General features: G+C 38.9%; 2 protein-coding genes across 6 annotated transcripts in view; one reads left to right on the forward strand and one right to left on the reverse strand.

The window, feature by feature from the left end:
- Positions 1-18,497, forward strand: LOC129767643 (uncharacterized). The gene is made up of 4 exons (XM_055768732.1): positions 1-344; positions 524-1,343; positions 1,404-2,575; positions 16,623-18,497. Exons 1-4 carry the CDS (start codon positions 96-98, stop codon positions 17,586-17,588), a joined length of 3,207 nt encoding a protein of 1,068 aa, XP_055624707.1. The 5' UTR covers positions 1-95; the 3' UTR covers positions 17,589-18,497.
- LOC129767645 (uncharacterized protein C2orf42 homolog) overlaps positions 16,564-27,046 on the reverse strand; it is a 12,637-nt gene continuing 2,154 nt past the window's right edge. The window contains exons 5-6 of one of the 5 annotated variants that reach the window (XR_008741557.1): positions 24,093-26,915; positions 18,003-18,137 (exon numbers count right to left, since the gene is read on the reverse strand). Coding sequence is in view for 2 of the 5 variants with exons in the window: in XM_055768747.1 (XP_055624722.1) it covers positions 17,805-18,137 (333 nt within the window). In the remaining 3 variants the exon portion in view is untranslated. Of the gene's footprint in view, positions 23,006-24,092; positions 26,992-27,046 lie in introns of those variants that run through there. The other 4 variants (XR_008741556.1, XM_055768747.1, XM_055768753.1 and 1 more) reach the window with 4 other exon arrangements.

The following is a 27,046-nucleotide window of genomic DNA, read 5'->3' on the forward strand; positions in this document are numbered from 1 at the left end:
ACAGAAGAGTGAAAAAACAGTGCACAGTTCGAGCGTGCGGAAAATTTACCATTTTTCGCATGTAAATTCGTGTCCCAAGTGCATAATTTATCACAATGATCCGAGCTCAAGTGGCCAGTTTGCTGGAGGAACTGAGAAATCCTCCAGACAGGGCCACTCTCTATCGTAAGCTAGTAAAAGTTCGGACGGAGGTCATCAACACGGAGATTGGAATTCAGCACTTTTGCTCGCTTGACGGTGTCAAACTGCTGGTTGGCCTTTTAAGTAAACCGTACGAAAAAGTGCTGGAAGTGTTGCTTAGCATACTGGGAAATTGCTGCATGAGAAAGGATTGTGCCAAACAGGTAAGTTGAGAAATGATTTTCATATTGCCAAATCAATCAATATTGTGGCTGAAGGAAAACCAGTCTATTCGTTGAATGTAGTTGATAGAGTGGGGTTTGCGTCTTGGTTGATTTATAGGGCTCTCAAATTTTTTTATCAGTTAAATATACGTTAATTGGAATTATGTTTTTTTTTCTAGGCGTATGAACAAGGAATCTTGAACCCACTGGTCTCGATCATCTCCAATATACCCAACCCAGCAATCCAGTGTCGCGGTTGTCGATTGCTCGGCAATTTAGCCCAATTTCCGACCATTCTATACGCACTCGGCAAAGTTTACGGCAACACTTCGTACGCGCTGAATTCGATTCTCTCCGAATCGGAAAATACTGCCGTTCTCGTAATGGTCATCAGAGCCATCCGGTTGCTGTGGAACGATAAAACCCTCCGAACATCGTTGATCAGTCAGGGATGCCTTAAGAAGATCATATCGTTGATGATCAAATTTGCCCGAAATGAAACCAAAGCTCACAGTAGTACCAGCGAACCAACGGAAGACGGACCGCTAAGCGATGAAACGGAAAAGGTGGTGATTAAAAGAATGCACGCGCCAGATCGGACGGTCACGAAAGAGAAATTCAAAAATATTGTACGTCACATGGAAAACAGCTACCACTGTGACATCGTTGGTTACCAGCTGATCAAAAGCTACCGCTGGAAGGACTCTCAGGACTTCAAAATGCCCGAATCGAAGGAAACCGTCGAGCTATTCACCGGCATATTGAAATGCCTGCAAACGGTAACGACTGTTATCACTGCACAGATTGCACAGGAGATATATGGCGAGGATGGATCCGGTATGAAATGCATCATTTATCTGTGCTCGGAGACGAGTCAATATCGAGCGCTAGCGCTGCACATAATATTCAATCTGGCTTCGAATCAGGACGCGATTGAGAAGCTAACTGCCTGTGATGTGATCACGATGACTTCGGATTTGATCATGCATGCCAGCTTGGGTGAGTCACAACGTTCATGACCGTTGGGGAACAATCATTGATTTTATGTTCTGTTTTCAGACGAATCCGAAAGGCGCTATTGTACGAGTGTAATTTGCTTGCTTGCCAAGGAAGCCTGTAATAGGGGACACATTCGGCGCAGCGGTGCATTGCAAGCACTGATGAAACTTGCCAAACAATGTCACGCGAAAAACGAACTCAGTATGATTCTGTATGCCCTGTATCAATATCGTTTCGACAATCTCAGCTTTGACATCTTACTAACGAACGGATTGGTCAGCTTCCTGATTGGTGTTCTGAACGGGATAATTAGTGACAAACAGACCAACCACATAAAGCATGATAATGAGGAAACTATGAATACAAGTATTTATTCCAAGCAAAGGTCAAGCAATCAAAAAGCAAGACTTAAACGAAGCGATGAGTTGTTCAACTATAAAAATATGAACTACTATCAGCAGTCCAAGATGGCAAAGATGGACCCTTACTGCGTGGCACCGGAATCACCGGAGAGCGGGAGCAGTGGCTACAGTACCATCTATAATAGAAATGCTCCCAGTTCAAGCTCGAGTCCCGCGCGAACCGACTCGGAAAACGTGGAAGATTTGGACGATAACGATGACGACTATTCACCCGTGTGCAGTGACACTGAGGCAGATCCCGATGAAGGTATCGCCATCGCAGAAGAACGTCCAGACCAGGAAATGGAAACCAGCGAGGAAAATACAGAAGAGGCTAAAACGAGCGAATTCGACATTCTCGCATACCTATACGATGACAATTCCTGTACTTACATGACCAATGAGTTGTTTGCAGCAGACCCGGATCTGGAGAAGGACGAGCAACCATCGACGGGAAGCGGAAAAAAGCGAACGAGAAATCAGTGCAGCTTCGACGACACGATCGACGACAACGAAATACACGACATCGAGCTAGAGATTGTCTCCTCCAGGGCTTTCGAAAAGAACCCCATGCAACCGATACTGACGTTGCTTTGGTCGATTTCTCGGTCCCACAAATGCTCGGAGTTTGTGCAGCCGGAAACGTTGGTCACGCTGCTGAGAATCTGCAAACTTGCCAAGAAACCCCGCGGAAGGGCGTTTCAAATTATCGCAAACATCATCAATCACGTCGAGCACTTCCTGCCGCTGCTGAAACAGGATTTTGTGTTTCGGTTGCACGAGTTCAAGATCCCGTACGGTACGCATTCTCGGTGCTGGAGCTGTGATGAGGTACGTTGGATATTTTTATATGTCTTTCCGGGTATTCGGAGTGGTAGCTAATCGAAATCGAGCTCGATTGCATTGATTATAACGGTTTTTCTGTGCACTATTCTTGACAGATCACACGTGATTCGTGCCATTTGTGAAAGTTGTGTAATTTCCATTGTCTTTTCATTATGGGTGAACAATGTTTGCAAATCATCGAATTTTATTATCAAATTCACATTTGATTAGAAAAATCCTTCTATATGATCGATTCTCAACAATGACAAAGTTGTTCATCCCGATTTCGCATTTCGTTCGAAACCGTTGTTTCGTTGTTCTTGTTTGTTTTTTTTTTCGTTGTTTCGTTTCTTGTTCAAAGAACGGTAGTTCTCCCCAAGAACTGATTCCGAAAGAACGGTTTGAGAGTGAACTGTTTGTGAACGAACTGTTTAGGAACGAACGAGTGCAGCTGAACTGATTTGTGCTGGACGGAATGGATAAATATAACGAGAAGGCTTGTAAGGAAAATAAAACAACATTGTCATAATGAGCAGAATGCATGTAACGCAGGGTATTTTGTTAATGTATACTCAATTGTGGGTTAAAAATTAAAATTTGATTTTCGTAGATTTTGTGTATATATATATATATATATATATATATATATATATATATATATATATATATATATATATATATATATACGCTTGTCGTGGGTCAAGCGTAACAAAAAATAATTTTATTTCTCTTTTATGAATCGATTACACGAAAGGTTAAACTAAGAGAGAAGAGAAGAGTGACTTCGATAAGAAATTTGGCTCGCCTGCCTGGACCTTGGTTGTTGTGGCTTTGGGTTCATCATTCGGAGAGCTTGGTCTATGGTTAGTAATCTGCAGAGTAACAGTCTCTTCTTTCTTGGCTAGATTTCGCTGAGTAACCTTGGGTTTGTATCTGCGAATACAAAGTATGATAATTGCTGAAAGGGCGATACAGGCAATGGCTGTTCCCCCAATGGTCTGTGAACTGATCATGTGGAGTTTCAGGTTTCTGATTTCTTCTAGGTTTACCATATTCATTTGATGTATCTCCTCGATATTAGGGTTCTGTCGTGTTACTTCTATCCCTTTACCAAATATTGGTGTGAGATATTCGTATTGTTTCGTTGTCTTGAAGGTACTTTTGAATGTAAAATTGTGTATGGTGACTGTACAGTTACCTGTTTCGATGATGACGGGTGTCGAGACAATTCGGGAATCCCCGCATGAATCCAGTATATTAACTGCTTTGTGACTGTTAATCAATATAGTTCCTGTATTGATTTCTTTGATGATTGGGTGATCTGGTTCTTTGGACATCAGGCATTTGGCTTTTTGGTTTGTCAGTATGCTGAAGATGTACTCGTCGTTCACAGGGTAGGTGTTCTCGCAGATGAAACATTTATCTTTCTGTTCGTAAAGCGTTTGTTGATGCTTGGTAACGTAGCGGATGTTCGTGTTGATTCGGCTTCCATTTATGTTGATGGGTTTCAGCTGCATCAGTGTGTATTCCTTCGGTTCGATTACAGGAATTTTGATGATTATTATGATATGATTGTTTTGCAGGGATACAATTGATTTTATGAATTTGTATATTTCTTCTTCGAACTTAATATTTATTTGCTGATTTGTTAAAAATTTCCAAATGTATTCTTTTTCTTGCGCATTTAAAATATTTTTGTTCAAGAGGTTAGATTTTGAGAATGCGATTTGTTCCTCTAAATCTTCTAAGGTTTTTATTAAAATATCGATATTGAAAATTAAATTGATGAATTCTAGGTCCTTTCGAAAAAGTGTGTCATTTGTGTTGATTTGTTCCTTAATTAGTTTCAAGGTTTTCGATACCTTGTTTATAGTTGTCTGCAACAAGTTGTTAATCTTTATCTGTTTTGCTTGATTATTAATTATTTTGTTGCTATTGCTCTCTCAAATTTCCAAGTTTTGATTAATGAGGTCTAAGTCCTCTTCATCGGGATTACCAGCAATGAATTTTATAGCTTTTCCTAATACATTAACAAGTCCTCTTTTAGATCTTTTCGGATAAAGTCCATCCAGTTTTTCATGAGCCTTCTTTAATTTGAACTGTAGTGTGTGTTCCAGGTGGTCTGTTACTTTTAGAGCGATGGCAAGATTTTCGATTTAGTTGATGTTTTGTCTTATGTCCTCCAGGTTGTGCATTAGTCTTTCGTAACCTATCATTGTCCTGGCTGTGTCTAGTTTGATGGTCAAAAGTCCATTTTTTGTTGAAACGTCGTGATAGAGTGTTGTTTGCGTCAACGTTATTAGTCTGAAATAAAGGTAATGGCGAAGAATTACATTTTCAATCTATTTTTATGTACTTTAATGCCATATGAATCTTTAAAAGTGAGCTCGTTGTTTTCTTTAACTTTAGAAACTTTGAAAGGCTCTCTGTCCTTAGTTATTCTTTGAGTAACTTTCACATAAACGTTCTTTTCTATTTCTAATTGTTTGGGTTTCTCTCTCGATTTGTTATCTTCCTCCACTTGTTTTTTTATGTTTTCTCATCATTATTTTGATTGCTGACTGTATATTGTTGTACTTTTGTAAAATTTCTTCCGTATCTGTTTTGTTCTGGTAATTGAAGATGATTTGTCTTGGTTTATACCCTGTTGCTGAATGTATTGTATTATTATAGATGTCTGTTATAATGTTGATTCTGTCGGAGAAACTAAGTTCTTTATATTTTGCTTGTAGAGTTCTATATAACTCAATGAGGGTTGAGTGGAATCATTCTACAATTCCATTAGAGTTACTAGAGCTCGTGTGGTGTATTTCAATGTTTAGATCTTGCAAAAATCCAATAAATTCGATGGATGTAAATCCGGGTTCTTGGTCGCAAATTATTGTCTCTGGTCTGCCAAAGGTTCTTATGTGTTCCGTGATTGCTCTTTTCAGATCTACGATAGTTCTGGTTTCAAGAGCGATCACGTTTGCGAATTTTGAAAAGGCGTCCACAACCGTTAGCATTTTCTCTCCTTTCATGAAGAAAACGTCAATGTGTACTTTCTGAAATGGTCTTTCCGCGGAGTTGGTTTTTTGAATTAATTTTGGTGGCTTTCTGTCGTACTTGCATTTTTTACAGGTAGGACAGTTGCTTATAAAAATTTTTAGCCTCTTGTCAATTTCTGGGAAGAAATAGTCTGCTAGTATTTGTGCCTTGTTTTCTTTTATGCCTCGGTGCGCGTATTCATGAGTCTTGCGAACGATCTCATCTTGGTCTTCTGGTAATCTAACATCCTGTAAGAGTACCTGTGAAATAAAAATCTTAAAGATTCTGTTGTGAGAAAAGTGTTTTCTGTACGTTTCTTGGATTAGTTGTATTAATGATATGGGACAATATATACAATTTATACCTCTTGCATTCAGTTTTGTTTTAAAAATGTTAACTATGTCGATTTCTTTGTATTCCGGTTTTGATATCGTAAATCGGTGGTATTTCGGGAAAATCTGCTCATGAGCTTCGACGTCAATTGTAGAGTTTTTGAGTTCTAAATGTGTTAATAGGTTTTTCTGTAGTCCAAATGTAGTGGTCATCGCTTGTGTCAGCTGAGTGCACTGTCATTCCGTCGTTGTCGTCTTCTGTGTTTGTTTCGCTGTCTGAATTGTTTTGGTCGTTTGGACTTTGATTGTTTGAATTAATTTCGTTCGGTTGTAGCCTAGATAGAGCATCCGCAACGACGTTCTCTTTTCCAGGCTTGTACACGGGTTCGAAATCGAATTCGCTCAAATCCAGTTTCCACCTAATTATCTTTTGATTGGCACTTGTCATGGAGTAGATTAATGGTTTATGGTCTGTAATGAGTTTGAATCGGCGCCCGTATAAATAAGGGCGGAAGTGTTTCACGGCCCATACAATAGCCAGTAACTCCTTTTCTGTTGTGCAGAGATTTTCCTCTGACTTATTTAATGTTCTTGATGCGTAGGCTAAGTGACGATCTTTTCCGATTTGTCCTTGCGACAATACCGCACCAACAGCAAAGTTGCTTGCGTCTGTTGTGAATATAAAATTCTTCGTGAAGTCCGGGTATGCAAGAATTGGATCCATTGTCAGTAAGGCTTTACATCTTTCGAAACATTGAATTCTGTCCGGGGTGAATTCGAAGAGTGTGTCTTTCCGCAACAATTGCGTCAATGGTTTGACCATCTTAGCGAAGTCTTTGATAAAACGACGATAATACCCAATTGTTCCAAGAAATTGTTTCAATTCTTTCTCGTTTTTTGGTACAGACCAGTTTCTTATTACGTCAATCTTGTCGGAGTTTGGTTTTACTCCATCCTTGGTCACGGTGTGCCCCAAAAATTGCACTTCGTGCCTGAAAAAATAGCATTTGTCTAATTGGATTTTTAGACAGGCTTCTTTTAATTTCCTGAATACTTTGCGTATGTCCTTGATATGCTCTTCAAATGAGCTAGAGAAGATAATAATGTCGTCCATGTAGACTAGGCAACATTTACCGACGAGGTCTCTAAGAACTGCATCCATAACTCTTTGAAATGTAGCGGGTGCATTCTTGAGGCCGAAAGGCATACGAGTGAATTCGTATTTGCCTGAACTTACAGCAAAGGCCGTTTTTTTGAAATCTTCCTTATCTAGCTGGATCTGATGAAATCCGGAGACTAGATCTAGTGTAGAGAAGTAAGTGGCTCTACCTAGTTTGTCCAAAATTTCAGTGATATCGGGAATAGGATATCTGTCTGAAATTGTCTTTTCGTTAAGTTTCCGATAGTCTATGACTAATCGAAATTTCTTAACGCCTGATGGATCTGTTTTTTTAGGCACTATCCATACAGGAGATGTGTAAGGAGATATGGATTCTTGAATGATCCCATCTCTTAGCATTTTTTTATTTGTTTTTGTACCTCATCTTCAAAAACCTGTGGGTATTTGTATGACTTTGTGTGGATTGGGATATTATCCACGGTACGAATTTTATGTTTGATTTGATGAGTAAAAGTGAGCTTTTGGTCATCAAAATACAAAATTTCAGCATTTTCGTCGATTATTTTTTGCAATGCTTTTTTTTCTAGAGTAGTCAGTGATTCATCGGTTACTTCGAACCGAATCTTTGAATCGTTCGGCGGTTTTTCTGAGACCGCGAATTCGTTGGTATAAATCAAGCGTACTTTGTACGTCTTGTATCCATGCTTTAGTTTCTTTTTTATTGCCGCTGAAATTTGGCAACAATTTGATGGGATCCGGCGTCCTGAATTGCAGGATAGGATCCTCTGTTTTTTCTCTTAGATTTTGGATTTGACCAATCAGTAAATTTTGGTTATCCGTTAGAGTTTTTATGTGTTGCAATAAGTTATCAACTGTTATTTGCTGTGGGGGCCTGTTTGGGGCATTTGAGCTGCTCTTGGTCCTTGGCATCAGCTCAGGCGAAATCATTAGTTCGCGCTGATCCATTGAGCGTTAAATAAAATTAATGGGTAAGAACCTTTTAGTTTGTTCTCCCGAAAGTGTTATGAAATGGACTTTTACTGTCTGTCACAGATAGTATTCCCGGGGAACTTCCCGTTTTATATAACAACTCACTAAATGTTGTTTTGTGTTGAGATTCTTTTAGTACTCACGTTGACAGGATGATGATTCTTTCCATCTCCCGGAGTCTTAGTTATAGCGTTGGTTCCGTGGGCGGTGCTTCCTCGCTCCTGTGCTACACAAACCAGATGATGTCCGCTCACTGGTGGCTTTCCCGGTAGCTCAGTCGTTTGCAGTAAACTGTGCTCGGTCGGTTTTCGATTTTATTTTTCTTAGGCACCTAGGAAACTCTTGGTTCACAGCAATCCTTATGTTCACTAAGTTTGCTCACACTTTGCGCTTTTTTATTTTGCACTAACTTAAAATAACTTTTGAACTACTGGACCGATTCAGATGATCGATATATCAAATTATATCCAATTACTTAGTCTATTTATATTACGGCCGCCAAAATTTCGTTTTCGTAATTATTGATTGTATTTGTTTTTTTGTTGGCGCCCTCTAGTCCAAAGGTATGAATTTGGACTAGAGGGCGCCATGTTTTTTTATATTTTTTCTTGAAAGCTGAGAATTTTGTACATAATTTATACCAAGATCAGAGATGTGATTTTTTCGTTTTTAAGTTATGAATTTTCAAGTTTAACCGTTGGGTAAAAAAACAAATTTTCCTCCTTTTCCAAAAAAGAAAAAATCATTACTTTTAAACAACTAGACCGATTAGATGATCAATATGTCAAATTGAGAAGCTAATAATCTAGCCTTTTTTGAAAAAATATTACCTTTGCAAAAAGTTTAGTTTTTCATTTTTGTAGTTATTGATTGTGTTAGTTTTGACGTAGGATTACGTCTTTCGGGAACATATTGGGGTACAAATTGAAAATCGAAAATCGAGCACATCGCGAAAATTGTCCAATTTCAAACGCTTATTGCTCAGCCATTTCATGATGGATTGATGAAATTTTTCCGTCAATCGATTTCGGCACTCCATGACAATTTTTTATATTGAATAAAATAATATATATCATTAAACTAACTATCAAACAATTGAAAAATCTCAACCCCTATCCTAACGGAAATACCCACTTCTGATTGGTCGAAATTGACGACACATGCGGCGCTCCCCTAACAGAGACATCAAAACCAAGCTGCCTAGGGGAAATCAGCATTGCAAATACATGAAAGTCGGGGGCATTTTTATATTGCAAGTAAGAAGAGTGATACGAATAATTCTAGCAAATAAAATTTAAATTTGGAAACTTAATGTTGGTTGCTCCGTGAAACTCCATATCAATGTTCGATCGTGTATTGTGAAAAATTTAGCACATGGGTAGGTGTAAAATTGTATACGATAGCCGTTGTGTTAACCCTTCCCCGTACATCATAGAGTCTCACTACATATAGTACATATAGTATTAGGTGTACATATAGTATTAGGTATTGTTAGTCCAATTAAAATTCGCATTGGGCTGAATAAACAATCAGAAAGTAAAAATTATAAAAAAATTACCTTTCCCATTTCAAATATATTTTCGCTATATTAAAGTAACATGTTTTTACTGATAAGAAAAATTGATAATTGTGTTCGGTATTAATAATTATCTTATATTACATTGGTGAATTTTTTTCTTTATTTCATCAATACATATCACAAGAGGCATCTCGTCTAGGATCATAGAGGGCGGTTCTCATCATATCTCGTTCCACTTCGGTATCCTTTATCTGATACGCACCATCCAACGACTGTTTATTATCCTTCTGTCATCATCACTCGTTAAACACTGGTGGAATGAACAAACAATACCCAACAACCAAACAAAACGGCCCTTTTCAGGTCCACCTAATCATTATCAAAGAGTTTAACGATGTAATTATCCAAAATCAACAGATAACCTAACGGAATCCTACGTCAATTATGCGGTCGTGTCTCGGACACAACCCTCCTGTGACTTTTTCATAGTTTTCTCGGTTGAAGATAGAGGACGCCATATTTTTTCTCGAAAGCTGAAGTTTTTTTACATAACATATACAAAAATCAAAGATCAAAGAAAAATCTCTCTTTCTTCGTTTTTGAGTTATGATTTTTCAAATTTAACTTGATTTCGGTCTTCGTTCAATATTCCTATGCAACTGAATTAGATGTATGCTACTAGAATTCAATTGTTTCCCTAGTGTAATATTTTTTTCATTAAAGACTAGCTTCACCTTTATATGTCGATCATCTGAATCGGTCCAGTAGTTCAAAAGTTATGAATTTTCAAAAAGAGTCATTTTTGAAAAAAGGCGAAAAATTAATTTTTTGGACCACCCTAAAATGGAAATGGGCACCCCAAATATCCAAGGGGACTATCGAATTAGGGAGAATCGTGATACAGAACATTTTTTCATAATTTTTTTTATGTCAAATTGTCATATATTAGGGTAAGTGTCTCAATTATGGTATGAATTCGAATTTTTGATTCATTCCCTTAAAGTGAGAAAACACCTTTCTCACATAACTTTTTTTTCCAGAATCTCAGGAGGTGATAGACGGTTATATTTCACGAAAAAAATCCTTCTACGCATGTATTCGAATTTTGTTTTATGTTAAATTATTAATTTTATCGTAAAAATTCATACTAAACTTGATTGTTTCTATCAATCTACAATTTGTTCTTCGACGCCCAACTTCTATCTCTCTTAATTTCGTTGCAATATCGATATAAACAATTCCTGATGAAAATTCAATCAAAATCTTCAAAAATCGTGTTTTTAACCCACTGTACTTATAAAAGCCAGTGAATAATAAAGAAAAAACATTTTTTTAAACTGTTTTTAATCGAGTCCTAGATGTTATATAATCGAATCATATATAATCGAGTCCGACCTGCATCAAGAACTAGGTTAATAAAGAAAATATTGATTAAGTATGTTATTCAACCCAAATTGTAACGATCACGTAGGAACTGTTCAATCACAAAGAAGTGTTCAAATAGCTTCACAGGAACATTTTCAGTTGATTTCAATATTCCGGACATATTCTTCAGGTTTGAGTTAACGTTAGAAGGAATAATTTCGACACAATCATCTGAACATTCCTGAATATTCTCCAACTCGATAGGATTACTATCTTCAGCATTTCTCTCAGCTTTTTCAACACTTTCCAATATATCGCTATCAGGCATCAGATCACAGCAAATCACATTTTGGTCCTTTTCGCACTAATCATTAGAGGACGTTGAGCAATTGAACGGTACTGTACTGTCGACATCAGCAAGCTCAAGACGCATTAATTATGCCAGCGGAATATCACCATAATCATTGAAGGAAAATCACCGGTATACCGGTATATCTGAAGGGTCCTAGAGTGCTTTCAAATACAGTAAGAATGCTGAATAATATGAAGGTATTTTTTATCCCTTTTGTTGTATTTTAGGCTCATTAGCATTTTAGCTGTAACAGAGCCGAATTTTAATCGTGTACATGTCACATGTTTATCATATCTATAATTAACACATTACACAGTTGCCATTTTTCGGCGTTAGAGTATTCCCTTCTATACCATTGCATATGGTACACATTCACACAGTAGCAATTTAGGCGTAAGAGTTTTTCCTTCTGTTCTTCCATTATCCAGCTAAAGGTAGGTTTAGAGTTCCCGTGAACGTGAACGCGGACTCATAATAGTTCACCGACTTCGGTGAACGTGAACGTGAAAACAGTGGTGAATATAGACGTCAAAATGTTTCCTCGTTCATGTTCACGTTCGAATATCCCAAGGCATTCTGAAAATTATTTCACCGTGAAGGCCGGTTTAGAGTTCCCGTGAACATGAACTTGAACAGGTGGTGGAATAGGACAATCATTTCACGGTGAACTACATTGCGAACAAACAACTCAAAAAATAGTGGTGAATAGAATGATTTTGTTCACGTTCACGTTCATATTAAAAGTTCGACAGTGAACGTGAAGTAAATAAACATCGATCTTCAATAAAGTAATTCGGATAAAATATACAGTTGTTCACGAATCAACTCGAAGCAACGAAGTTTTTCAACCCGCGCAGAGATCCGATTGAATGAAATTGCATCCATATCAAAATTTTAATTGAAAACTTGAAAATCTCTAAACATATCCTTTTACAGTTCACGGTGAAATAATTTTCAAAATGCCTTGGGACATTCGAACGTGAACATGAACGGGGAAATATTGTGACGTCTATATTCACCACTGTTTTCACGTTCACGTTCACCGAAGTCGGTGAACTATGGTGAGTTCACCAACATCTCGATTCCACTGTGGAAATTCTGAATCGTTGTGAAATATTGAAGTAATCCACTTTTATCAATATACATTATGTTTAAACATGTTTTTCAACTAGAAAATGTTCATTCCTATCGTTTTAAGATGTTTTCCTCTCGTTTTATATATGGACTGATGAATTATTAACAAAAAAGTGTTCGTCCGCGTTCACGTTCACGAGAACTCTAAACCTACCTTAAGGTAGTGAACGCGGACAAACACTTTTCAGTCGCATCTTTGCACGAGTTTAAAAACTTAGTTGCTTCGGGTTGATTCGTGAACAACAGTATATTTTATCCGAATTACTTTATTGAAGATTGATGTTTATTTACTTCACGTTTACTGCCGAACTTTTAATATGAACGTGAACAAAAACATTCTATTCACCACGATTTTTTGAGTTCTTTGTTCACAATGTAGTTCACCGTGAAATGATCGTACTATTCCACCACCTGTTCAAGTTCACGTTCACGGGAACTCTAAACCAGGCTTTAGACCGGACAGTGGAGACAGTTGATTGATCATTGTTGAGTTATTTGAAGAATAACAGCCCGATGTGTCTTGCAGAGCAGAGCAGTTGTATGGATGAATCGATCTTATTTCGACCGTGGATCGATCTCCATCTCTGATAATTTTTGCGTGGACGTAGTTATTCTGTAACAGCACAAAGATGGTCAATGAGGGCCCTGAGTTCTGAACTCACGATTGATCGCTTACTAAGCGAACGCGCAACCAATGTGGCTACGGAGACCCCCTAATATGAAGGTTGAAAAGGACAAATATCCTCTATTTCTTGCAGTCTTCGTTTAACTTATCGAACTAATCAACCGAAAATGGCGATAGTGCTGATTTGAGCTTTGGTCGGAGAGATTTTGGGTGCGCTGTATAGTTATCAACGAACATGACCACCTTTGAGAAGAAATAGATATAAGTATGGTACATTACCATTACACATAATTCCAGAAATAATACCTTTTTATTTTCTTTGGAAAATTTTTCATCAAGTTGCATGACCCATTTCTCAAAAAGCATTAAGGCCATCCAGGCCTTGGTGTTGCTCTCGTATATCACTGGTCTTGGCTTCTTCTTTTTGAAACATCGTGGGTTTTTACTGTTTCCATTGACCAGCAACGGTAGTTTATCGCTTCCGGCCATGTTGGTTGTGCTTTAAAGTTGAGAAATCCCAGTTTCTGGACAAATTCGCAAACCATATCCCGAAGAATAGCACCTGAGAGAGGTAAATTATTCTCTCCGGCTTGATAAGACAAAAAATCCATTGACCGCTCAAGCTTTTCGATTCCGACCAACCTTATATGCTTTTGGTCTAGATTCAATTTTCCATTCCGATTCTTTTTTTTTCTTTAGTTTGAATAGTGTTGATACCATACTTTCTGCAATACTGAAATATTTTGCAGCTCCAGACCCCTTCCGTCCCTAATTTTCGACCTGCTCGATGATGGTCGAACGTTGCGCAATGGTTAGAATTTAAATCGTGCGCTTGAAAAGTATTTCGTGATTTTCCATATCTGAAAAGAAATTGCTTGATGACACGAACACTTCGTCTTCACTTTCAAGAGCAATTGAAATCAGAGTTAATAACGCACAAAAACATGTACGCGAAAATCAATTGAGTTAGGGAGGTGAAAATCCATGGAAAAATTAATCAAAACCCATCGAGTAAGGTAGGTACCGAGTTATGGAAAGAAGAATGCTTGTAAAATCAGAGGTGCCATGAAATTCATCGAGTTAGAGAAAATATCGAGTTACAGAACATCGAGTAAGGGAGAGTTTAGTGTAAATATAAATATATTAATATACAGTCATTCCATAGAGGCGAATGAAATGAACAAAGAAAGAAGAAGAAGTCATTCCACGCCAAACCGATATAGTGGTTCTCAGATTTTCGCCAATAGTGGTACTTTTATTCTTCAACACATAACATTAGACGCGTATTTTTTTATTTTATGATTAGGGTGCCCATTTCCATTTTAGGATCGTCTAAAAAATCCATTTTTCCACTTTTTCTCAAAAATTCAAACATTTGAGCCACTGAACCGATTTAGACGATCGGCATATCAAATTGAAGCCAATGAGCTAGCCGTTTATTGAAAAATAGCGCATTTGCAGAGAAAATGGATTTTATTTTTGTAATTATTGATTGTAGTCGTTTTTTATTGTTTTCATGGCTTTGGACTAGCTATATTTTTTTATATTTTTTCTTGAAAGCTGAGGATTTTTTACATAACATATCCCGATATCAGAGATGCTGTTTTGTCGTTTTTGAGATATGATTTTTCAAATTTGGCCGGTGGTTCGAAAAAAACAATATATCGATCATCTAAATCGGTTCAGTGGTTCAAAAGTTATGAATTTTTGAAAAAAGTCATTTTTGGGAAAAAGTGGAAAAAAATATTTTTGAACGACCCTTAAGTGGAAATGAGCACCCTAATGAAAAAATTAAAAAATACGTATAAAAACTTGTCCAAATAGCACATTGAATAAATTCAAAATGAATAGAATTAATTACAAACAGGAAGTGGGTTATATCTATGGTATAACCGCAAGGGTGACGTAGGACTATCGTTGATTTAGAGATCATTTGTTCGAAGTTGAATCTAAATCCATTCTGAATGAATGAATAAATGAATATTTGGGGGACTTCGAAAACGAGAGCGTTACGTTGGAGGCACAAGGTTTTATGCATCCAATATAGGATACGAAAAACCTAGTTCAGAAGAATAATCTTCAGAAGCTAACCTGCTAACTGTACTTGATTGACAAATCACAAACCCAAATGTATTATATGGATATTTTATGGATAGAAAACATTAAAATAAACTCTTTCGCTTGAATGTAATTTTCAATTCCAAGGGGAACAGGCAGATTATTTTCCAGCAACGATTAGATATTTCCACATTTTCCTCGATACTGGAAGCCCACCAGTGGTTAATACTAACTCGATAACCACCTGTTAATAGTACTTGATTGAAAAATATTTGGTCACAGTGTTACATGGATAGAAAACATTCAAATAAACTCTTTCACATGAATGTATTTTTGAATTCCCAGAGGAACTGGCAGATTATTTTCCAGTAATGATTAGATCTTTCCGGAACTTTCTCGATGCTGAATGGCATCCAAACGGAAAGAATTCTGCGCGTGTATGTGTCGATCCTTCGCCGTCCACCTCCTCCAGCACGTTAGGCAACGATGTTGTCTTGTCGATGTCCTCACGAAAAATGAATGTGTCTCACCACCAGAATATCGCTCAAGTATGCTTTTTGTGTGTGATTGAATCGAGAGAAGGTGTGGTTTACGATGGCTATTTGGAAGGCAAACTAGAGGGGAATGAACTCTCTGAGCTCGGAACATTCGGCGACTGAGCAATAATCGATTGCGGGCGCATACAATATTGGATGCGGAAATATCCTACTGATGGTGAAGAATAATCTTCTGAAGCTATCCTGTTAATTGCGATTGATTGAAAAATCACAAAACCAAATGTATTTGGTCACAGTGTTACATGGATAGAAAACATTCAAATAAACTCTTTCACATGAATGTATTTTTAAATTCCCAGAGGAACTGGCAGATTATTTTCCAGAAAAGATTAGATCTTTCCGGAACTTTCTCAATGCTGAATGGCATCCAAACGGAAAGAATTCCGCGCGTGTATGTGTGTGTAGCGATGTCTTCCCGGGGAACCGTTTGTGGCATCACTCTCCTCCTGATGGATTCCCTTCTGGCCTAGGGTGCACAAACAGGCTCTTGGTGACACCGTTCATCCGCGCCTTCATGATAAACGAAGAGCTTCAACACAACAGCGACAACATGCTCCAATCGCTGTTCAATTAGAACTGAGTGGATTTCCGAGCGGCGCTCGCTTATATACCGATTGGTGATTTCAATAGCCTGTTTTGAAAGCAATTTTAAGACTATTGAAACAAGTTTTTGGATCAAAAAGTAACAAGTATAGAACGCGTAGATATTTTATCTTTCGAATGAAGTGTTTATCATATCATTTCGTTCAGTTGTTTAGGAGCTATTAACGCTCAAAATCTCGGTCTCCGGCGTAACGCTTTCGTTTTCGAAACTTTGATTTTACACCCCGGTATAGAAATGAAAGACGTAGTCCTACGTCAAAAGTATTGTTATGAATTCCACGTTTGGTAGCGAAAACAACAATACTTTGAATTGTCTTTTACGTGTTCTTCCCTCTATGATCGCAAATTTAACATTTACACCTCCATTCCAGATGAAATCCGCCTGCAACGAACTGATGTCCCTCTTCGGCAACATTGGGGAAACCGGCTACGGTCAGGGCGAGATAGCGCACATCCTTAAGACGGGCGAGCGGACGCTGCAGCTGCAGGTTTCGATTATCGTGACGTTCGTTGTTCGTAACAGCAAACTGCTGCACAAGCTACTGTTCGACATGAAGATCCTCAACACCGTACTGAATGTGATTTTGAACGAGAACGACGACGAAGGACCCGAGGTGTACGATCAGCGGTTGAGCGTGGCGGCATGCTCCGGCATTACCACGTTGGCACAGAATTTGAACATTTGCGGCGAGGAGGAAGATACCGGAACACCCAGTGAAACGTTAGAGTCGAAGGAATTCGATAACACGTTAACAATTTGCGACGAGACTAGCGGCGAAGAGAAGGTCACATTCAAGGTTCGGAACGCGACCGGCACTGTAGAGAGTGTTCTCGTGAGTAAAAGTCTGCTCGTACAGGGTAGTGATGTATTCCAGCGAATGTTTGACGGGGGTTACTTCATCGAGTCGGAAAGGAACGAAGTACAGCTCGAGGAGGATATAAGCGTCGATGGGTTAAAGTATTTTTTCTATCTGATAAGGCTGCAAACGGTTAATAAGTTGACGGGAATGGCACCCCCTCCGAAAGTCATCGAAGCCAGCCTAGATGCACTAAGTCTATCCCAGAAGTATTTGTTGCCAGCCGTGGAAAAATCCGTGCAAAATATTATAAAAACATTACTGAATGATGACTGTGTGCTTAATGTCTTTGAGTGGTCGCTGAAAAACTACAATCAAGAACTGCTAGTGGCGTCCACTTATTATTTTCTTTATTCGGATATCAGCGGAATTGCGAAGTGTAAGCTTTTCCGCGCGGCGAACAAATCCGTTTTTCGCAAAGAGTGGCGCCGGCTGATGAACGAGACCATTCTGTACCGAATACAACCCAACCTGGACTAGTATTCATTGGTTAGTTAAGATATACGACGTTTCCTATTATATTAATAGATCAAATGAATGTTAGTCGCTATTGTTTATTGCTAGAGATATTTATATGTATTTTCATGTATTGCGAAACTATGCGTATGACACACATTCCAACGGTACTCCGACATCGCGAATATTGGGAATATGCCTGCATTCCGATTGATTCAATGCCGAAATTGTCCCTCCATCCTACGGAACGTGTATTGAAACATCCGGCGGATCCACGAACCCACTGTTTTCCTTGTGTCCATACTCAAATGTTATCCGCATATCGCCGAAGCCGCACTTCGGGAGGACTCCGGCGATCCATTCAATCACGAAATAGTGCGGATTATCGGAGGGATCGCCTTTGCGGGTGCCCATTTTGATGTATGTTTTGTATTGGAAGGCTTTGATGGCGATACATCTGTCTTTTGATGAGCGGGAACGACCACCGCTGCTAGGGGGTAGAGCCGACAGATCGATTTCGTGATACGAACCGGTAGCAGAACGACTGAATGATTTCTCGAACGCTAGTGATATCTGCAATGAGAGACAACAAACTATGAATATTGTCAAGAAACACAATCGAAAATTTCATACGCCACTCTTGTTAGAACATTTTCAACATATGAAAGGAAGCCCGCCGCTTCGACCATACGGACATGCTACACACAGAAAATTTATAAGTGCTAAACTGTATTTAAACTCAATTCATAAGTTACGTGATTAGTATCGTTCCGTTCAGTCAACAGTTGTATATAATCCACAGTTTTTCGACGTGGGACTACGTCTAGCTGGAATATATGGGGGTAAAAATGAAAAACTAAACACAGAACATACAGGAAAAAAATTAAAGACTTCGAATGTTCTCAATAGATCGGAAAGATGTTTGCATTAATAAATAGGAAATATATCTACGCATCTATCACAATGAATAAAATGTTATTTTTCATGAGATAAAAAATTGAACAGTTGAATAACTGTGAAATGTCAAGCGTTATCTAAACGCCCTAACCGCTACGTTATGATTGGCCCGATTTAAGGTTTCCCCAACACGGACCTCAAACCTAAGGTTTCTGGGGAAGTCGGCATTGCAAACACACGCAAGTCATGGGTATTTTTGTTTCCACCGAAATGTCGTACCCTAACACGAACATCAAAATCAATGTGCCTGGGCACATCCGCTTTACAAATATATGCAAGCTGCGAGTACTTTTGTACTGTACTCGCTTGTCTCTGTGCAGACCGGAATATGTTTCCCTAACACGTACTTCCAAACTGAGGAGCCTGAGAAAACCATCGTTTGCGATACTAGAAGCGAATGAGTTTAACGCCACAATAGTATAAAAAGTAGAAGTTAAAGTGTGTTGATTGACGTGGTCGGCGTCGTTATTGACTATTTAAAGCTCGATTCATTGAAACTTGTACAATGAGAATGATTTGCTACTCCCAAGCGTCATTAGTTCTTTGTGCAATTTCGCTGGTTTAGGTCAATCACGGAGAGCAACTACGAAGTGTACAGTCTACCCAAGCTTAAGCTCTATAGTATAAAAAGAAGTTGAAGTTTGTTGATTCATGCGAGCCGGGGGGACTTCTGTACCCGCATGTTCTTTTTGCACTCCGGAATGTGTTTTCCTAACACGAACTACAAAAACGCGTACGAACACAACGCTTTGGCTCGGTTATTTAAGACTGCATTGGAAGGTATGCCTTCATATCTTCTGCTCACTGAATTTTTACCCATACCGTTTGATGATTAGGCAAAATGCTGATAACCATTTGCTACGATAACGTCGATTATTTCAACCATGTGCGTTGGACGTGCATATCAAAATCGAAACTGAGTGCCTGATGTTCATCAAATCAAGCAAAGTCGCGGTTCAAGAAGTACGTACACTTGAGAGATGCAACCACTTCATAGGGAAATGTAAAAAATAATGATCATTTGACAATTCTTCTGTTCACATATTTTTGTAGTCCTAGGTATCATACCGAACGTAAAAGGACGGACATCAAAGCTACTTGTAACGAAGAACATAATCTATTACAATGCATAAATTGATCTTACATGGCTTTTTGTTCAAATACATTACTTACAGAGCAAATATGTTGAACTCAATAGAATTCGAAAATTGTTTCATTCAATCAATAATTTAATCAATACAAACAAATGATAACTAAGTCAAGGGTAGTCCCACGTCAACCATACATTTTTTTGTCCGATTGATCGATAGGTTCGTGTTGAATAAAATATTTTTGTGAGTATATGATGTGTTTTGGAATTTCAGATAAAGAGATCGCGTCTTTCTCGTTTCATCTGAACGGCTGAGATGAACTGGCTTTGAGTCGATTACTCAAAGTCACCCAAGAAACTGACGATACTTGGTTTTAGTCTTGACTTGATCTTGGTTTTTATTTGTTAACTCTGAAACCGACGAACAGTTCAACTTGAATTGTATTCCAGAGTCGAGACAATACCTGACAACACAGTGGTCATCTGCGGACAACTTCCCCGGCTCCTGAACGATTGAATTCGATACTTTCCCCATCTTCCTGGCTACTTATAGATTCTCTCACTAGCTTCTATACATTCTGTGAAATATATATATTTTTATTTTTTTTCTTAAGCCATTAACGACTATTTCGATAAGAACCTGTCCACATATCACGTGAACAACTTTAGGGGGATAGGGGTTACAAAAAAGTCCACGGTGGGGGGGGGGCGGTGTAGGTATATAGTTAATGTCCACATTGACATGTGAAATAAGTATTTTAAAAATTGTAAGAGGTTGTATCTAGAACACGACCGCATATTTTCGACGTAGAACTACGCAATTAAATTATGCAATCCACTTGTTTTCCACTTCGAATATTATGTTAGAATGCATCGAAATTTTTGTAATAGATTATGTTCTTCGTTACAAATAAATTTGATGAAAGTCCTTTTACGTTTGATACGATGCCTAGGACCGAGATGAAGAATAGAAGGTGCGAAGATTCACGGGGTTTGGTTATGTTGAACTTTGATTGTGTTAGTAGCCAGAAATATAGGTAGTTCACATGCCAGGCATACCAGTCAGTTACTCAAATGATATAAAATTGAATGTGTCAACGAATAACGTTGAAAAAGGATATACAAAAGCTAATTACAGATTTCCAAATCATATTTTTTGCATTATGAAAAAAAGAACATATCACGAACTAAAATGTTTAATTTTTTCATTGATTTCAGAAATAGTATTCTAATGTCTACTATGTTTGGATTCTAGAGCAGTTTCATGGAATTTTGACTTGTGTCAGCAATTGGAATTACTTTTTTCACAATTAGGGTGAAGAAAACTTCAGTCGTCTAAAACTAAGACTCAAGCGGAAAACTTTTCGTTTCAATCTAAGTCATACGGAGTCAATAAAATTTATTTTCAAGTTGATTTTACATGAAAAAAACTTGCAACCTTTTTTCCCATGCACTGTCAAATGTTTATCCGTCAAAGGAACAAAAGATTGTGTGACTCTGACTTTGTTCGTTTATGTTTTGGTCAACATAACGAGAAGTAAAATTGAATTGCTATACAAATGCAGAATTGCTTTCTGCTATACAAATGAAACACAAATTTCTGCATTAGTCGAGAATTAATCAAGCTAATGAAGCCAAATTTGACATGTGAAGGTTTTAGGGTGCAAAATGTTTTTACGGTGGTTAGACTCTAGACTCTCTACCCCCCCTCTTTAAGGGGGGGCTGCCATACAAATGAAACATAAATTTCTGAATTACTCGAGAATTAATCAAGCAAACGAAACCAAATTTGGCATGTGGAGGTTTTAGGGGACAATAAATATTTCTTTGGTGGTTAGACACTCCTCCCGCTCTCTAAGGGTGGGCTGTCAAACAAATGAAACACAAATTTCTGCATAACTCGAAAACTAATCAAGCAAAGGGAGCCAAATCTGGAATGTGAGGGTTTGTGTGTACGAGAAATGTTTCTATGATGGTATGGCACCCCTCCCTTCTCTGGAATGGAGAGGGGGTCCCATAAAAATATTACACATATTTCATCCGAACATGACAATTAAAAATTTTCGGAAAGCTCTGAAATTCTGAATTCGGAAAATTAAATTCCCATGTGTTCTATAATTACATAGTTACAAGCGTTGTTAGTCCTGTGGGTCGGAAATGACGAGGAGCAAATAACGCGACGAAATAAATTAATTAAATTTAACTTTATTTCTATACATATGTTTACATACGTGAGGATACTTTTAGACTGACTTTGCTGCACTTGCAGTGCAGCCAGGTGCTAGGACGACTTATTGAATAGGGTCACCACATATGCCCCTCCAGTTACACTAAGAAACGAACTCTGTGTCCTGATTGTGTAACTACGGTTTTAGTGTCGTCCTGGGGATGACGCGAGATGCTTCCATCGCATATGAACGCTGGTTTTACACGGTCGATGGATACGATATGCTTGTTTCCTCGAATGGAGATTTCGAAAAATTTTCCATTCCTTCTTAAAACCTCGTAAGGTCCCTCATATGGTTGTTGGAGCGGCTTCTTTACCGAATCTACTCGCAGAAAGACATGGCTACAATCTTTCAATTTTTGGTGTACAAACGCTTTTTTTTCGCATGGTGGATCGGAACTGGTGCATTTAACTCGCTGAATGTCTTGTGCAAAAAACTTGATAGCTCTGAACGATCGATGTTTGTTGTTGGATGGTCGTAGAATTCTCCCGGAATTCTGAGGGCTTGACCGTACACCAACTCTGCAGATGAACATTTTAAGTCTTCTCGGTAAGCGGAGCGAAGTCCTAGTAGTACTAAAGGAAGCCGATCATGCCAATTCCGCCCACCGGCACACATGAGGGATGCTTTTAGAGTTCGGTGAAATCTTTCGATAATTCCGTTGGACTGCGGGTGGTATGCAGTGGTACGTATATGATGTACACCAAGCAATCGCGTGAGATCCTTGAAAACCTCTGACTCAAACTGCCTCCCTTGGTCTGATGTGATCGTCTCTGGAGTCCCAAAACGAGCTATCCATCCTGCGTAGAGAGCTTTAGCGACGGTTGGCGCAGTCATTTCGCTAAGTGGAATCGCTTCCGCCCATCGCGAGTAACGGTCAATGATGGTCAACAAATAACGATTTCCACAAGAAGGAGCAAGTGGTCCAACGAAATCGATGTGGATGTTCCGAAAGCGAGCTTTGGGTATATCAAAAGTAGATGAAGGTGCTACGGTGTGCCTTGTTACTTTTGATAATTGGCACTGCTGACATGTTCTCACGAATTGGTTGATATCTTTGTTCATGCCGGGCCAAATAAATCGAGCGGTGATCAACCTTCTTGTTGCACGAGCACCTGTATGAGCTAATCCATGAAGTTGTGTCATTACGCTGTTTCGATGGTTTTCTGGAACATAAGGACGAAGGTTTTTGTTAGTAGATACATCAACAACCAACGGTGAGCGCAGATGAGTAAATGTCCGAAGCTCGAGTTTTAAGGAAGAATTTTTCGACGACAGAATTTTTTTCAATTGTTGGTCATTTTGTTGATCTTTAGCGATCGCATCAAAATCGATCCCGGTTGTTACCGCATCAACTCGAGAAAAAACATCCGCAACGATGTTGTCTTTTCCACTTATGTGGCGAATGTCACTTGTGAATTCCGCTATGAATGCCAGATATCGCTCCTCGTGGGGGAGAGGGCTACTCGGATTCGTGGTCAAAGCACAAGTCAGCGGGAAGTGATCAGTGAAAATGGTGAATTCTCGTCCTTCCACTAAATGCCGGAAGTATTTCACTGCTAGATGTGCAGCAGTTAATTCTCTACCAAAAGTAGAGTACTTTTTTTGACTAGTAGAAAATTTTTGAGAGAAAAATCCAATGGGTTTCCAGCTTTCACCATCGTATTGTTGCAACACAGCGCCCGCAGCGCTGTTAGATGCATCTACCATGAGCCCAAGAGGCTTTGATGCGTCGGGATAGTGAACTGCTCTTGAACTTCTGCAGCATGTGGTACGAACGTTTGTAGACATTAATCAATGCCAGGAACCGGCGCAAATCCTTCACCACTGTTGGTATCTTATATTCAAGAACAGCGCGAACACGTGATGCAATGGGACGTATTCCGTCCTTATCAATCAAATATCCTAGAAACTCTACCTGCGGTTTCGAAAAAACACACTTTTCGGCATTTATTACAAGACCGTATGTCTTGAGGCGTTCGAGGACAACTTTGACGTGTTCCTTATGCTCAGCCATGCTTGCTGACGCTATACAAATATCGTCGATAAACACGATAACGAAGTCCAAATCTCCGAAAAGTTTGTGCATGAACCGCTGGAAGGTCTGACTTGCATTGCATAGGCCAAATGGCATGCGCATAAACTCATACAGACCGAAAGGAGTGATGACGGCCGTTTTTGGAATATCTGTAGTTTCCACCGGAATATTATAATACGCTCTGACAAAATCCAACGTAGTGAAAATGATCTTACCTTGGAATCTGTTGACAAGATCGTGGACGTGAGGTACGGGGTACCTGTCAGGGATTGTAGCTTTATTCAAGCGCCGATAATCGCCCACAAACCTCCATTCACCACTTTTTTTGGGAACACAATGGAGAGGGCTTGCCCAGCTGCTGTACAGACATATTCCTATTTCGCACATAGTATGGAACTCGTTTTTTGCTGCTTGAAGTTTTTCTGGATGCATACGACGCGGCTTTGAAGCCACCGGAGGCCCCCGTGTAATTATATGATGTGTGACATCGTGCTTAACTTCCTGTTGAATTGATGACGGAATTAATATTTCTCGATACGATGTCAGAAAGTCTCGAAACGGATGTTGAGCGTCCACCGCAGTTATTCCATGGAGAGGCACTTCCGACAAACAACCACTAGTTCGTAGTTTCGTTGTCTCGTCAATCAAGAGCCGGTTTTTTAGATTCACTAGCAATCCAAAATGTGCTAGCAACTCCGCACCAATGATGGCAATATTTACATCTGCCACTAGGAAGCGCCACTTGAAACATCGTTGAAGGCCGAGATCAACTGCGATAAATTTACTCCCATAGGTCTGTATTTTTGTTCCATTTGCTGCATGTAGAGAAAACGAAACTGTTGCTCCTGCTCTATCCTGTCTTGTCGCTGGAATGATAGACACATCCGAGCCTGTGTCGATGAGGAAACGAATCTTGCTTGTTTTGTCGAAAATTACAAGTCGGCGGCTTTGGACAGTGCTACCCACCTGTGCCGATTCAGGCGGGCAACCAACTAGTTTTTTTGACGTGTGAATGAACAAGGCTCTCTGCAACGATCTGCTCGATTGCCATATTTACGGTGGTACCAGCAAACGTCTTCGCCACGGGGTCTCGAGTTTGAAGAAGATCTACTACGGTTTCGTACTGGGGTAGTCTTGAGGCGTCGAATTTCGGCTGTAAGAACTTCAATTTCTTCCTTCAGATTGGTGTAATCAGCATTCTGCCCAGTGGGTTGAGCTGGAATCTGAACAGCTGCGGTAGTGACCGTAGATGAATCGATCATTTTATCGGCCATTTCCGCTAGTTTCTGCAAGCTTCCATCACTTATGCTCAGTACCACTCGAACATTTTGCGGCATCCTTTGGAGGAATAGCATCTTCATTAATGCATCGTCGACGTTCAATCCCGTGGAGCTTTCCTGCATCTTGGCGAGAAGATGTGTGGGTCGAAGATCACCCAAATCGCAAGAACCAAGTAATTGTTCGAGTCGCGCCTGTGGCGAAAGAGCAAAACGAGCAATCAGTCGATCTTTAACTGCATCGTATTTATTTTCAAGTGGAGGATTTGACACTAAGTCCGAGACGTGGCATATTACGGACTGATCTATTTTTGCAATGATGTGCCAAAATTTTGTTTCATCTTTTGTAACCTGTGCCAGATGGAATTGCGCCTCCGCCTGTGCGAACCACATGTGTGGATCGTTCTTCCAGAAATCTGGCAACTTAATTGCCACTGCTGCAATATTTTGCTGCGCTGGAGCTGAGTCCACCATTTTGTTTATTGCTTCGGAAAAACGCAAAATTATCCGATTGTTGATTTAGTTTTAGCGTTTTTTCGACTGGAGTCCGTTTCAATCACGTCGGGGTCACCAAATGTGGGTCGGAAATGACGAGGAGCAAATAACGCGACGAAATAAATCAATTAAATTTAACTTTATTTCTGTACATATGTTTACATACGTGAGGATACTTTTAGACTGACTTTGCTGCACTTGCAGTGCAGCCAGGTGCTAGGACGACTTATTGAATAGGGTCACCACAGTCCTATTGATGTTTGCGCCAACGAAATTGATTTTTGTACGAAATTGGAAATGGATTTCAATGTGATAAAAAGCACTCGTATATCTTCTTCTATCTATATATAAAAAAAGAATGGATAACAGAATGTGTTGATAAGAGTAAAACTCGAGAAAGGAATTGTCCGATTTAGAGTTGTCTTTATTCTATCATATTTTCTGTATCAAACATTTATTCAATGTAACGGAGAAACATGTTATTTGCAAGTGATTGAAAAATCTTGAACGAGAATTGTGTCTGAAAATAATCTGATATTATAATGACGAGTTTTGGTAGAAGTCATAGGAAATTTATATTAAAAGTAAATTGTGAAGGGTCAGTTAGAAGATGATTCATTGAACAGTTCTGCGATTGGACCCATGATCGTAAATAAGAAAAAATGAATGTTTGGAGGTATTGATAACAAAAAATTAATTTTGGGCGGGACGAAGTTTGCCGGGTCAGCTAGTATTATATAAAAAATATATAAAAATATAAAAATATACTTTTTAGAAATTTTAGCCAGTTTTGTAATTATTAATACAAATATGTATAAAAATTCGAAGAGGAGTGTTATGAGGTGTAAATGTTTTCAATATCAAATTGATTTTTTGAGTAAGTTTTCTTAGTACTGTTTTTTTTCTTTAGATTTCCTAGAAAGTTCATTTATTTTATAAGAATTTTGTCAATATTTAATGGGCTAGCTGGCTATCGAGCTGTTTTTTTCAACGTAATATAAAAAATAAATTGCCAACACACTGGTCTTGGCTCCGAGAAAGAGTGTCGAAGGTGACTAAATGAGAGGGTGCGAGCGAGTCAGAGCGCTATATCTCTCCCGGGTCATTGGAGGTTAAAGGTGTTGAATACGGAGAAGGAATTGGCCGGCATCCAAAAGTCGGTCATCCTTAGCACCTGCTCGATTGTCCGACAATTCCTCGGTCAGGACTGAAAGGACCGAGCATACAGATACGCGCATTCCGCAGAGCCTAGTCCCCCTTTTTTAGCTGTGATAGACGTAGAAATATTTCCACTAATTATTTTGACTGATCTTCTAAACAAAATTGGTCGAGTTTAGGGCGTCTGAAATCTTTAATTTTTTATACATGTTCAGTTCTTTACTATTCATTTTGCATCA

Source organism: Toxorhynchites rutilus, chromosome 1 (assembly GCF_029784135.1).
Source record: "Toxorhynchites rutilus septentrionalis strain SRP chromosome 1, ASM2978413v1, whole genome shotgun sequence".
Lineage (NCBI taxonomy): Eukaryota > Metazoa > Arthropoda > Insecta > Diptera > Culicidae > Toxorhynchites > Toxorhynchites rutilus.